This window comes from Aspergillus piperis, assembly GCF_003184755.1.
Source record: "Aspergillus piperis CBS 112811 unplaced genomic scaffold BO85scaffold_20, whole genome shotgun sequence".
Taxonomy (NCBI): Eukaryota; Fungi; Ascomycota; class Eurotiomycetes; order Eurotiales; family Aspergillaceae; genus Aspergillus; species Aspergillus piperis.
The window spans coordinates 191,427-205,766 of NW_020291610.1; the positions used below are offsets into that span (position 1 = coordinate 191,427).

The 14,340-nt window shown below is 49.0% G+C and overlaps 5 protein-coding genes across 5 annotated transcripts; 2 read left to right on the plus strand and 3 right to left on the minus strand.

Annotated features, from left to right (window-relative positions):
• Window positions 1–120: 120 nt before the first annotated feature.
• Window positions 121–2,133, minus strand: BO85DRAFT_139577 (MFS multidrug transporter). Its single transcript, XM_025654061.1, has one exon. The coding sequence runs from the start codon at window positions 1,947–1,949 to the stop codon at window positions 321–323; it is 1,629 nt and encodes a 542-aa protein (XP_025512039.1). The 5' UTR covers window positions 1,950–2,133; the 3' UTR covers window positions 121–320.
• A 2,223-nt stretch (window positions 2,134–4,356) lies between these two features.
• Window positions 4,357–7,128, minus strand: BO85DRAFT_427870 (fungal specific transcription factor domain-containing protein; the record flags this gene model as incomplete). The annotated part of the gene is made up of 7 exons (XM_025658178.1): window positions 4,357–5,286; window positions 5,391–5,406; window positions 5,592–5,777; window positions 5,874–6,077; window positions 6,129–6,261; window positions 6,309–6,961; window positions 7,007–7,128. 7 exons carry the CDS (start codon window positions 7,126–7,128, stop codon window positions 4,798–4,800), a joined length of 1,803 nt encoding a protein of 600 aa, XP_025512040.1. The 3' UTR covers window positions 4,357–4,797.
• A 620-nt stretch (window positions 7,129–7,748) lies between these two features.
• Window positions 7,749–8,731, minus strand: BO85DRAFT_379734 (SDR family oxidoreductase; the record flags this gene model as incomplete). Its single annotated transcript, XM_025656352.1, has 4 exons — window positions 7,749–8,291; window positions 8,348–8,503; window positions 8,555–8,641; window positions 8,696–8,731. The coding sequence occupies 4 exons, from the start codon at window positions 8,729–8,731 to the stop codon at window positions 7,749–7,751; spliced, it is 822 nt and encodes a 273-aa protein (XP_025512041.1).
• Window positions 8,732–9,060: 329 nt separating this feature from the next.
• Window positions 9,061–10,545, plus strand: BO85DRAFT_502783 (epoxide hydrolase; the record flags this gene model as incomplete). Its single annotated transcript, XM_025664215.1, has 6 exons — window positions 9,061–9,084; window positions 9,140–9,438; window positions 9,492–9,699; window positions 9,756–9,959; window positions 10,019–10,309; window positions 10,369–10,545. The coding sequence occupies 6 exons, from the start codon at window positions 9,061–9,063 to the stop codon at window positions 10,543–10,545; spliced, it is 1,203 nt and encodes a 400-aa protein (XP_025512042.1).
• Window positions 10,546–11,733: 1,188 nt separating this feature from the next.
• BO85DRAFT_480531 (Zn(II)2Cys6 transcription factor) lies at window positions 11,734–13,787 on the plus strand. The gene is made up of 4 exons (XM_025663013.1): window positions 11,734–11,961; window positions 12,035–12,634; window positions 12,691–12,825; window positions 12,883–13,787. The coding sequence occupies exons 1-4, from the start codon at window positions 11,902–11,904 to the stop codon at window positions 13,696–13,698; spliced, it is 1,611 nt and encodes a 536-aa protein (XP_025512043.1). The 5' UTR covers window positions 11,734–11,901; the 3' UTR covers window positions 13,699–13,787.
• Window positions 13,788–14,340: the final 553 nt, after the last annotated feature.

Here is a 14,340-nt window from a genome sequence, read left to right on the forward strand (position 1 = left end):
TAATACATCCTGAATAATTCGATTATACCATGGCAATGGGTCTTAATAAGCACTAAGCATACCAACACCGGCAGAACTACACCCGAAAGATCGACAGGACTTTGCAGATAAGTGAACCTTGTTTTATTCCACATACATTGAAGTACACGTGGCCCGACGCCCTGGTAGGACAGCACATCGAGCGGAAAAAAAAAAAAGCAAAACGGGTATCTATGCATACACGCGGATCTTAAACGTCAATCATGGCGTCATTCGGACCAGCCAAAAAAGGAAACTCCGACAAACTGCACCCTCATATGCCTTTACCGCAAGCCAGGCGCTTAGGCCATGGATGTCTTGCGCGAGATGGTGACCTGACTGGACCGACGGACGGCTGCGTGCCGTTGCCGGTCCGCTTCTAAAGTCTGGGCGAACTTGCTTCGGGCCCGGATCTCAGGTCCCTTCCAATAGAAAATGTAAATGGGGACTGTAACCAGGACGGACAAGCAGCCAAGAATGGTGCTCGCCCATTGTAGATGGAATCGGCCACCGATATTGGTGTACATGGGTGTTGCGTACATGGCTGAGAGTCCGGCGAGCAGATCTCGTGCAAACCCGTTGCCTCCCGTCGCAGACGCAGAGTATTCTCCATACGCGGCAACCATGTAGTCGATGGTAGCCATGTAGATGCCGTAATTAGCAATAGCTATCAGGAACACAAATACTAACGGTACGATCCAGTGGGTGTACTCGGGGCCCATAGAGGTCCAGGCGAATCCAAACAGTCCAATCGTTTCAAGAGGCGCAATGAAGAGCAAAAGTAGAAGGCGTCGCTCAGCGTACCGAGAGGCATTTCCCTCCCGGCGTCGGACCAGGCGTTGACGGTAGATGTCGGGTAGGAAAATACCGTAGGCAAACAAGTAGCCGATCACAATGGCAACGAAGCACAGACCGATTTGGACGGCATTGAACCCCCATTGTGCGAAGACTAAAGAGAACGACTCAATGCAGGTGAAGATGAGCGCATCGGAGAAACCGGAGAGCAAAGATAGAAAGAGCACAATAGGTTCACAGAGGAACATTTCGAAGGGTCGGCGCCAAACGTGTAGGACCTCCTTGATGTTGAGTCGTGAGGGCTTCAGCTCGTTCGGTCCATACACATTAGGATCCTCGCCGGTTTGTCGTCGGTGTTTAGCCTCTCGGTCAAGAAGAATCGTCGATCGAGTTTCACAGACAAGGAAAAAGTGCAGGAGCTGAGTAGCACCGCCAAAGATAAGCTGGATCCAGAAGTTCCACCGCCAGTTCAACCACTGCTGCATCATTCCGCCAAATATCGGTCCAATGGTGGTGCCTCCCACAGAGGACAAGACCACATAAGCGACAGCAAAGCCCTGATCATCCGGCTCCCACATGTCAGCCGTCATCCCAAGAGTCACAGAGCCGCCTGCAGAGCTAATACCACCAAGGCCACGACAGACAACCATCGTTGCGAAGTTAGGAGCAAGAGCACACGGTATCTGCCAGATATTCACGAACAGTAGACTGAGCTGCATTATCGGCCACCGGCCATACTCCTCACTCCATGGGGCCCACAGTTCACAGCCAAAAGCATATGTGACTAAAAAGATCATTTGGCCTACTCGGGCGGCCTGTTCACTGATATTAAAGTGTTCGGAGAGTTGCGGGACGGCGTTGGAGTAAGTGCTGCTGTTGAAGTTCATCGACATTTGCACGACGAAGATGACCGTAAGGATTGTCCATTTTTTGTACCATGGGAAACAGAAGCCCAGCTTCTCGTAGCAGTCGTCTTCGGTAAGTTCTCGTTTCACGGGGCCGTGAAACTTCCCTTGAATTTCACTATCATCATCTGGCTGGGTGGCATGCTCTGCATGCATATTCCCAGGTTGGCGCGTAGGACTGAAAGCCCCATCCTTTCCTGAAGGCTTCTCTAATAGCTCCTTTGTATCCATGATGAGAAAATTGTTTCTTAGGTGATCCAAAGAAACACTGCCGTTGTGGGATTCATGGAATATATCTCGAACAAGGAACTGGCCAAGACAGCAAGGCCAAATAAAGGTCGGGCGAGGTTATAGTCCTGTACCAGTAATAGAGAGCGCCGGGCAAGAACAAGGAACTGGAAGGTGGGTGGGTTTGTTATGGATGGAGAAGGCCATAACAGGAACAAGGCGAGCGTCTTATATAGTAGAATCACATACTTCAGCCCTGCAGGCCCAACATCGGAGTTGAAGGTGGCCGACTGCACCGCTCTAGGAAAAGCAATGGTGGCACGACGTCATGAACGTCGGAGTATCCGAGGAAACGATTGTAGCGTGTAGCACTAGGCGTAGGGAGGGTGCAGCTCCGATATCGATCGATCGCCGTGGGGCCACGGCCGGGACTCAATGAAAATGCCTGGAACACTCTGGATTAACTTTCATTGCTTCTCTCCACCATTCCTGCGTTGATGAGGGCTAGCCGCACATGGCACACTCAAGTGACACAATGCACTGCGCCTTGTACCCAACGCCTGCAAAGTCTCGCCCTTGAAAAAAGAAAGCAAGAATTTGACAATTTCTATGACAAATGAGCTCGAGTTACACACCATCATCGTCGGCATTACCCCGTGAGATTTTCAGTACCCAAGCCATCGAATACCTTTGATAGAGACGTTGGGTTGTCGCGCCAATCAGCGGCTCGAGCGCTTGTCGGGGTACCCAAAGCGGTAGTCCGGCCACCGACCGCATCCCAAACCGTAGACGTCGTTTGGTCCATCCCATCTTCAACCACCAACCATGACGCCATTCCAGAGGCAAAACCCTTGACAAATCCGGTTTGCATGGGGATATCCACGTTCTTACTGCATGTAACCCTGCAGCATGGCCATCCATGGACAGGCAAAGCGACCTATCGCCTGACATGAACCTGCTATGATTGAACTAGATGGGCATGTTCAACGTTGAGAATGGTAATGCCTGGTGTAAGTAGATTAGTATCACTTCATGGGGCGAGCAAATGGCATCATTTGCTCTAGAACATTGCCCGTTCGAAATCGTGCACCGCCACATTCCTGGGGGGGCTACTTCTAGACAACCTACACTCAAGACTCCTTACCGTCGACATTGTGTAGGGTACTTCCTAGCCATTGCTTCATATCCCTTGCTTCTGAGGATGGGGACCGGTAACAGCGCATTTCCGTCGTCGCGTGGCTTCCGGAAACGAGACCGAGCGAGTGTCATTGACAACCGAACAGCAAGACAACATGTAGCCTGCGATAAAGGGTGTCGGCAGCCAATCGCGTTCAAGTATGTATTCACGATGTCCTCTGACAGGTCAATGACTCTGCCTTTCTGGCATCTTCTTGGCGTTACCACTACATTCATAACGTGATGCATCTGGTAGCACAATAACCACCATGCCGGGATTGCCAAGGTGTTGACCGAGCCGAAAACGTGTCGGGCCGGCATCGGCAGGGCTGCTGCAACAGTTTTCTTACGGAATGTAACCTAATCTTAGTGATGGCGTACAGGTCGTCCAATCATTCGCCCACGGAGATGACAGGAAGGATGAATCGAAAAGCCAACAAAGAGTGCCAAGCGTTCATTTTAACGGAAAATGGTATCACGAACGCCGACGGAAGTATAGCCTAGGGTGAGGCGAACGCAGAGGGACTGAGGTATCCTAGTGTAGCTCGACCATGTAGAGGTCCATACTGTCGGCCGGGCATTCTCACGATAACTAGCCAGGCATCAAAGCATTGTTGATTCGGGGTACCGGATTGATCCCTCGTGGTTATCCGTGGAACATGTGTCATTCATCAATTTAATTGGCCTTGCTTGCATGAGGTGAACAAGACGTTACATTCCTGGAATGTAACCTGGCTGTGTCTGCAGGCATGCAGGGAAAGGAATGAGAAAGGAATGAAGATGGAGAGCAAATGAAAGGAAAGGACCACGCCCTTGCGCAGTCGGCAAGTGTTGCCCCCCGTACCCGGGGGCGCCGAAACATTCCCCATTCGGAAGGGCCAACCCCAAACTATGATCCATCCATCTGCCATCTCGCTCCATATCTACCTACATTGTACATTCTGCTTGACTCTACAAAACTCGCCCCTTACTGATTCCCCACGCTGTCTTCCGATCAGCCGCACCATCTGGTCCATACTAGCCTCAACATGAAGGTGAAATAAAAATTTTTGCCCTTCAAAAGCCAGATTAAACAGAAATCTTTGGTCCCTAACGCCCCACAGACGGGAGATCGGTTAGAGTATGCCGGACCCGCAATCTGAACTTCAGCCAGCCTTGCGAAAAGTCAAATGCCGGGTGCTAATAATTGTCTTTTAGAGGTTGATCTAGATCGCAATCCAAACCCACTTCTTCCCACCCCTCTTATCGTGACTCGGATGCCGCTCTGTACGGACACCCCATGACACGCCCACTGCCCACTTGTCATATCGATCCCATAATCTAGACAGGCCGAAACAACCCCTTTGTAATATCTAGCGATGGTTGAATGGGTAAGAATCCATCATGGGATTACAGACTGGTCTAGCCTTGTGCTAAGACCGGCGCGTGATCGATTAGGGTACTCGGTCGACATTGCAGAACAGATTGACAAGATCTCCTAAGTCGTGAGGGCCAGACCGCTTGTAGACCTGCACGAGTTGGGTGAAAATTCAACGGAGTATGTTGATTACGCTCCGGGGAAACGGGCTTTTGCTTTCCGAATCAACAAAGCCAAGCCATTCTCTCCCAATCTCCACTTGCAGGAGGTTACCCCAGTAGATAAGGCACGACCATAATATTTTGACCGATGCACCACCTATAGACTTCCGTGGAGAGGCGGTAGGCCGCCCATGGGGTCATGGCTTTCGCATACGTTCTCCCACAAAGTGCTCTCAATGACATCATCAAAAACCAGTTGTTCGTTCAGAGGCAACTGAAACCAATCGAAAGCATTCTCCATGGAATCTATGTGGCCGAAAATGTTCATCGATTCTAGTGCTGTGGTTGGCGCTCCTCTTGGTCCCGCGGAAACAAAACTATTACCATCTGCTCCGCGGTCACGCACGGATGGTTTCGTGGCATTCGGCTGGATCGATGCATCCCCCTCACATTCTAAGGATGTAAGAGCCTCTATTGCGCGATTGCTGCCATAGTTCGTTGAGCTCATTTGGCCCAGGAAGCGGATGTTGAGACGGTAAAGGTGCGTTGTCCGTTGCGACAGAGTGGCATCAGCCGAGTCAGCATTCAAAAGATGCACGAGAGATGAAGTTGCCAAGCTATGGACGGCGAATGGGGAAAGATTTTCCTAATTACAGTTCAGTATTCTAGATAGAATTTCATTCTGGGCCAATATTCGTATAACGTAGACCAAAAGAGGGCGGTGGAGTTGATTCTCTAAGTGGTACTTACCAATGGATAGAAGTTTCTATACGCATTAATGATGGATGTTATGCGAATGGCTGAAAAAGTTGCTGATTGGATATGTACCATTTCCGGGCCTTTCAATTCCTCCAAATCATGCAGTGACGGGGCTGTTTTGATGAAAGGACGATGAAGCATGATTTTCAAGTTGTGATATAGCAAGCTGGACATACATTAGCTCCTCATCACCCCTCGTTGTGGTCTCCTAGGATTGTATACTTGAATTGGTACACAGGTGGGCTCAGTTGCTTCGTAGCGGTGGCAGGGAGTCTGAGGTGACTCGGCAAGTTATTGTAGAATTCGGACATGGCGACATGAGTCTTTGTAGCTTTCTCTTCCTTTTTATGTATGCTTAGAGGAGATTCCAGTGCATGACTTGAGGCGTAGTTAGTAAAATCGACGAAAAAGGCCTCTCTGAGTCCGGCCGGGAAAATCCATGAGCACTGTCGATTTCTCGCAGTGATCACTTACATTTCGTCCAGAACAGGTGATACCATGCGCACTAGCTGACAGGCATATTGAAGATTTGACATACTGGAGAATGCCAATTCTGGATCTGACTTGTCAGATACCGACCATAGGCGATACTCGACACTGGGAAGGATTGGGACTGGTCCTGGACGCATGTCACCGTCGCGTAGAGCACTTGGCTGCCCAAGGATTTGGGATATGTGTCTATCGCAGTATTAGCTTGGAGTTCAGGCATAGCGTTGGAGATAATCAGACCTTTCCAGCAGCCAGACACCCCACCATGCAAGTGACCGGGCTTCTAGAACTTCTTGGGAGCCTTGTATCGATCCATCTATTGTAGGTGTTTCGACATGAAGTCCAAGAGTCAGAGAATGTCGAAAAGCAATCCCTAAGATGTGTGAGCCTTCAAATACTGATGTTAGTATATAGGCTTACCAATATACTGCGAAGCAGAGGACAGATTGTCGACTGCTAATTCTCTTAGAGCGATAATAGCTGCTGCCAGGACAATGTCCAGACTGGGATATTCTATTTGCGCGAGTATTTTGCTTTTTGCATGTTTAGCAAGAGCCTCGCCTGATGTTCTCCAGACACTGAGCTGTGCATCACTGGCATATTGGGAGCTGAAGGCTAGCATTGCTGCCGATAAGGTTGGGGTGGCATAGATTTTGACTCCGCCGCTGGTCAAATCTTTGTGAAACAGAGGCTCATGGACTAGAACTGGCCAAGTATTTCTCCAGGTCCAAAAGTCGTCTAAAAGCTGGCTTTGTGCATCAGGAGAAAGTAAAAACAGCTCTTCTGATACTGACTCTACCTTTTCCAAGATGCCCACCCCGCTAGAGCTTTGCTGTTGTTCGCCAAGCTCCCTAGAGTAGAACAGTCCGTACGCCCCCGAAATCCGGAACTCTCGCCTGAAGCCCGAAAAGCGATGTGATGCAGGCTCTAGACTAGCCGTATTCAAGATTTCCTCGTCACTGCCTAAGCCCAGGAACTCACCTTGTTCTGCACCATTGGGGGCTGCTGCGAGTTGATGTTCTAGGAAAGCAATCCTGGAGTGGAGTGCATGGATATAGCACTTGGTCGGAGGCCTAGGGTCCTTTCAGCGATGAGTTCAGCCAGAGTTTCCGTATCACCAACTTTCGCTTCTCAAGATGATATGTGTATCTACATTCGCGATCTTCTCTTTCACAGACTTGGCAAACGGGCTTCTGCCCATCACACTATACTCGGGGTCAGGGTCGCAACCAGCTATCATATGTCTTCAGACTCACGCGACGTTTTTTCTTTCTACATGGTACACAAGCAATGGAGACACGCTGCCTCTTTTGTGTAGCTGGCATTTTCAGAGCAGCGAGATGATGAGGTATTGTGTCGATGTCCATGACAGGATTGACTGAAAATGGACGACCCTGAGACTGTGGGCCCTGAGCGGGGTGGTTTGTCAGCAGCAAGAATGGGCCCGCTCAGTTACAGTTGAAGATCATTGTACCCTTGATTATAAATGACAGTCTGATGAACTACTATCTAGCCCACGTTCCTTTACTAGATACGTCATCAGCTTCGTCGAGGCTGACTATAGTCAACGCGCAAAGAAAAGAAATATTGGTTGGTGGCAAAAAAGGACATGAATAATTACTGACTTATTCCGTACGTGTGATCTACTAACATGCTATAACTGTTGCCTAAGGACTTTTTTCAGGCCGAAGACCCAGTAGGGCATTGTTTCTTCTAGACCAGGTGTATTCTTTATACCTTAACCCTGGACTGCTCCAATTGATGAATAATCAATAAAAATAACAATAATAATGGAAGGAGACTTGTTCATTTCATTCTCATTACGATATTTGTAAACTACCATAACGACTGTCATGCCTTTTATGCTTGATTGTCTCCGTCGTTCCGTGCATTCCATTCCCGGTCAAAGCGAGTAAGGGCTCTCTGCGCGGTTGGCACACAGTCAAGCGCTTTGATCGTAGTTCTCTCAGGACAGCTGACCATATACCATACCGCCTCAGCCAGATCCTCCGGTACGAGGGGTTCATACCCGTAGAAAAACTCATCCATCGCGTTCTGATCATACTTAACGCGCTGAAGATGAAAGTGACTGACCACGCAACCTGGTCGGAGGACTGAGACACGAATGTTGGATCCAGCTGTTTCCATCCGCAAACTGTTGGTAAATGCCTCAAGACAGGCTTTATTTGCGTGATATACAGCTTCCCCATCAAAAGGAGGGCATTCAAGCCCGGTAACCGACGAGACGTTTATGATAGTGCCGCGTTTTCTGGGCCACATACTCTGGTTCAGAACGCTGTGAGTCATGTACATCACTCCCGTAATATTCGTGCCATTCATTTGCTCTATCATCTCAATCGGTAGTTCCCAGAATCTCCCTGGTGCACCAAGAGCGAGCCCAGCCTTTGGCGAGGGTCAGTTTTCACATCCCTCATCTCGAATCCCGAAAGCAAGCTTACATTGTTGATCAAAACCTCGATGTCTCCTAACGCGGATACAATAAGTTCCACAGCCGCGTTGACCTCCGCATGGCTTTGGATGTCAACGCTGTAGGCGCGAACCTTGATATTGGGGCATTTGCTTTCGATTCGAGCCTTCACGGCTTCTAGCTTCGGCTGATTCCGAGTCAGACTTTCCTGTGGAACCAACGTTATCGAGATACATACCCCGCTTCTTGCTAATAGGGCGACATTCATTCCATTCTCTGCTAGGGTCATAGCAATAGCTTCACCGATGCCCATGGATGCGCCGGTCTTAGGATAGCATCATTAGCAAAGGAGGGAAACTACGCGGAACAGAGGACTCACAATAACTGCCGTGCGACCTTTTAGGTACGACTCCATTTTTTCGTGATCAATCAACATGGAATTTCACAATTTCTGTCCAAGGGATGTTAGAGTCAGTACTGAGGTCTTGTGATAAATATACACGGGGGATCAATCGCATTTGGTGGGGTTGGCGGGTAATGCCTTTCCGAAGTGGAGAACGCCGACTTGGCCAACTCTGGTTATGATATCAGCGTAGATTTAGGCTGAGTATATACTTAATTTCAAGGGTTCAAAGACGTATAAACCAACCTTCGTTTGTAATTACGTTTTGACGACCGCAAAATATTGGAATCTTATACTGTTGACGCCAGAGTTCCTTTTTACAACAGAAACTAAACCGCAACATGGCAAATATCAGATCATTTACTGTAAGTTATTTCTTGGCTGGCGTGGTGACTCATACTGAGCAGATAAATATTCAAGGTCCATATTTCCGAGACTCTCCTTGAGGAAGTCGAAACGAAGCTCAGGGTCGCTCGTCTCGATGAGCGCATGGGTGAGGTGGAATGGAACGACCTAGAGACTGGGCATGCCGAGTTCAAGCACCTTGTAGAATTCTGGCGGGATGAGTATGACTGGAGAAAATTCGAAGGTTTCCTGAATACGTTTCATCATTACAAGACGGCGATACAAGTTCCTGGTTTTGAGGCATTGGACATTCATTTTCTGCATCACCCATCGTCACGGGCGGATGCAATTCCTTTACTGTTTATTCATGGATGGTATAGTAGCATACTCCTTGATTTCATTCAACGTGCTAATGTGGATGTATTAGGCCAGGGTCCTTTCTGGAAGCACTCAAGATCATACCATTGCTCACGGACCCCCCAGAAGGACAGCAGGCGTTCCACGTCGTTGCACCATCTTTACCCGGATATGGTTTCAGCGACTTTTCTCGGCAGAGCGGGTTTGGTTTGGAGCAATATGCCGATTGCTTTGCTCGACTAATGGCGACACTACGTTACGATAAGTTTGTTTGTCAGGTAAGCTCTGATGTTTCTCAACTGTTTCACCGCCACTGGACTAAGGGACCGTTTAGGGTGGCGACTGGGGTTCGTCTATTGTGAGATACATGGCATTGGGCCATCCAGAGAGGGTGCTGGCGATCCATATAAACATGTTCCTAGCACTTCCGCCCAGTGCAGAAAGCTCGACTGAGAAGTTCCAGCGGTACCAGAGGATGGATTATGATACGCAAGAGCTAGAGAACTTGGAGAGGACAAGATGGTTTGCGCATAATGAAGTGAGTAGTACTAAGCAGATGACTAACTGCTCTTTGCATCTGACTGAAGCCATCCACAGCGCGGGTATCAGCGGGTTCAAGAGACAAAGAACGTGACGCTTGGTTACGCATTACATGACTCCCCCGTCGGTATGCTGGCTTGGCTAGTGGGCAAACTGAAGGCATGGACCCACGACTACCCTTGGACAAAAGAAGAACTCATTCATTGGACATTCATACACTATCAGGGAAGTCCGAGTGCAGCAATGCAGATTTACAAAGAGGCAGAGGCAGTTTTGAATGAAGACGGAAACAGTATGCTAGGCAGATATATATCCCAGCCTGTCGGTTGTTCGGTTTTTCCAAAGGAGGTATGTCGGCTGCTTTTGAAGATCCGTGACATGGACTGAGAGTTCATTCATTGTGATAGCTGTGGTTATACCCCCGCGACTGGATGAGCGAGACTTGCAACATTCAATTTTGGAAGCAACATAGATCTGGGGGACATTTTATTGCGTGGGAACGACCAGAGGTATTGGTGGCGGATGTTGCAGAATTCTTCGACAAGGAAGGACCAGTATTTAAGAACGGTGGAAGCCATGGTTGAGGGGATATGACGGTTTTCGATAGAGCAAGCAGGTGGCCACAACACTCGGGCGGATGATGAAATAAGATGAGTGCCTCATGACGTATTCTGCTCTACAATATTGGATACGGCTTTGTCGTGCCCCTCTACCTTATGCGCAGCGTATAGGACACACAACCTGCACAAAATATGACCTCGAATATGTGGAATGAGATGCCGGACGGGGACTGTCAATTACATATCTACAATTCACGTCAAGTAGCATGGGTTCTCCTAAAATGGCACCTATCTCCTCCATTAGTCCTCGCTCATTCGAAAAGCCGAAGTGTGGTTATAGAGACCGATATACTACCGAGCATTACTGCCGGTCTACCCGCAAAGCATTGTTAGTAGAGTGGTACTCGAGCATTTGACTCATGTGCCAAGTTGATTAGTCGAAGTATTACAAATCCTAGGTGGAATGTTGGGAGGCCCTCTTTCCGAGAAGGAGAACTTAGTGGCCCTAAGCATGAAAGGATTTCTGAGGGCTCATGTGATGTGCGTTGATAATTAGTACCCTAGATATATGTAGATCGAACATTGAGCTTACTACGATAGGCATGAAACGGAGAATGAGACTGTAGTTTACCATACACGACTTGACATTTTCTCCGTAGGCACTCGTGATATTATAATGATGTATAAGCGTTGAGGACCCAGCTCTCGAAAGTACATATTAGTACTGGCCGACAGGGGTGTAGTAGAATGTGAGATGATGTAGAGAGCATTTAGATCCAGGTATGTAAGCGGGAACATCTCTCCATTACATGAATTTTTCACATGTTGCATGAGGGCTCACCAGCTGGTTTTGTGTGCCCTGTACAGGGTATGGATAAACATTTACCGGATATAGAGTCGGCAGTCTCAAAAAGTAGGTCAAGCTTAAGCCAAGACCGCGGCAGCACTCCTTTTGGAAGGGAAACCTGGTACCGCTGGTACGAACAGCTGATGATTGGCTCGCACTCCCGGTGCGGTCTTGGCGTTACTGACGCTAAACCCTTCCTGGGGTGACTTTGCGAGTGGCCCCGTAGGGCCACGACAGCGCTAGACCATATAGACGAGGGTCTGGCACACGTGACAGAAACGGAGCGTCGATCCCGCCCGATATCCGATTGGTGGCGGAAAGCCGTCGCACTTCCCCTCTTCCAGACGGGGATCTGAAACTTGCAGTTGCTGCCCGCTTGCTATTCTTTTTTTGCACTGGAATGAATCACATCGTCGGTCTCGCAAGCACTGCCTATTCCTGTTGCATGCAAATCACAGCCTCTTCCATTCTCCGAGCTGACCTGCATCTGTCCTTGCCTGCATCTGGTAGCTTCGTCTCCGCCGCTTATACACATGGTGTTCCCTGGAAGGCTTAGCACCGGCTGCTATGTATGCCGGAGGCGTAAAGTGAAGGTATGTTCGATAACAATGATACAAAAGCTGTTCTGTCTCTCTTTCTACGTGATTCTTAACTGACCTGGAACAGTGTGATGGGGCTCGACCAGCATGTCGTCGCTGCGTCACACAGGGAAGGCAGTGTACGGGTTATCCGGATGCCTTTGCCTTTCGTGAATATAAAGCCACGAAAGAACCTCAAGCAGGCAAGGCAGCAGCCAGGAAACGAACCAAAAAGACGACGGACGGTGAACAGCCCGCAAATGGCTCAAGATCACCGTCCGCGGCAGTATCAGATCAAGATGGAACGGATACACGTCTGATTCCCACTAAATCCCCATCCACACCACCTAGCCCCCCTGCTGCGATAACGCCATGTCTGGAGTGGCAATCACTCTGTTATTTCTTTCATCAGCATGTCCTGCCTACCGAGAAGTCTCCCTGTGAGGGTCATCTTGCGTTTCTTCCTGAGCTATATCAAGAGAAAGGCAATGACCCTTCCTTGAGACATGCCATCCTTAGCGTATCCTACCTTTCGTTATTCAACACCGCTCGCGTAAATGAGCTCTATGTGAATGCTAGGAAGCATTATGGCGTGGCATTGAAATCGCTCACGGCGTCACTCAGCAACAGGGAGACCTCGACTCAAGACGAGACGTTTGCAGCTGCACTATTCTTGAGTATGTTCATGGTAAGCTTATCAACATCGACCGGATTAACCGGCACCACTTGCTTACCAAACCTCAGGATCTAAGCGGCGAGAGACAGGGGGCAGTCAATCCTCATATCCCTGGAATATGCTCTTTAATGCATCTTCGGGGTAGACCGGAGCGCAGTAGCAAATATGCCCGCAAACTATTTGGTTGGGCATTCACTCAAATAGTAAGTCGAACCACTGTAATCACAAAAGCCATCGTTGACTTAGTTCGTACGTTTCAGCAAATTCAAGCGGTAGCGAATAATCAGTTTGCGTATGCCTGCTTGCCAGCGTCTATCAACATGGCGTACAATCCCGACTACGTGCTACGCTCAGGGATAATTACCAGTATGATCTCCGAGTTTTGTCAAGGGGCCAGCGAGTTCCGAAGAACTGAACACAACTACCCGCCCACCGCCAGGGCCCGGTTATTGCATTCCATTTTGGGACGGGCGTATTTCATCATGGAACAAATCAACATTTGGGACGAGGCAGTCCCTCAACATTGGAAACGCCAATTTGCCGTGCCGGGTATGGGCCAAGTGAATCATGCAGAGCAGGCTGCTTCACGAGATCCATGGACCCCATGCTTCTTGGCCGTCGTCCAGGCAGCACAAATTCTCTATCTCGTCCACGTGTTCGAGTGTTGGGAGAAGTTCGTTCCATTTGCATCTGCGATAAACGATGAACATATTGAAGATTTCCCTGTAGAGACCTTCAGCGGAATAGACGATCGGATCAGAAGCCTGATAGAGGTGATTTGCGACACTGTGACTTACACATTGGGACATGTCACCCCAAATCATGGATTCCAGCTGCACCCCAACAGCAAGCTGGCGAATGGATACACGCTTCTATGGCCGATGTGGGTGGTCGTAAATTCCGGGCTTGCGACAGCAGACCAATTGAGTCTCTGCCGGCTTGCTCTCGAGTGTGTTGGTTCGACCATGGGTTACCGGTTGGCCTCTGTCCTGTGCGCAGATGGTAGACCGGAAGAACCTCGTTCAAGCATACTTGAACAATCCCCAATGACTCGCAGCCTTACGGCCGTGCAGTAAGCTGCAAACTTTCATGCCGTGTTATGAGACACGATGACCATTGTGATTTATACCCTCGATGCTGAGACGAAAGCAGTTTGGGCGACTGTATGCCTGAACTGATTTTCCGTGTCGCATTCTTTTTTCCAAAACCTGAATATCTTTTATCATATTAATATATTTTTACCTCCATATTAAAGACATTGTCCATGCTTACCTGTAAATATTTTGCTCAAACGACGTGTATCCGTGCAGTGTATCTCGCCCATCTTGAAGAGCAGGGAGCAAGGCAACTTAAATACTTCTCAGGGGGCATTCTCCAGAGCGCATATTGAAAAGCAACAACTCTCACTGGACGAAAAGCAAATAAAAAAGTCTACTAGAGCGAGAAAGGGATAAGCCAACATCCGACAAGCCCCCACTGCCTGTTCGCAAAGGGTCACCAGAACGGGTTAGCGGGGTGATCTTCGTAGGGCTGTACAGGATAAGCCGGGGGTGAAATGCCGTTCACTCGGACACTGAATATCTTAGTGAGCCATTCCCACAGGGGTCAATTATTTGTGTCGGCTGGAAATCAACCGTGCTAATATTGCGCGTGGGATTGCTCGGTTCGGGCCCGTCTAGACTGACAGTGATAGATTTCGGAGGATGGCCGGGGTCGGC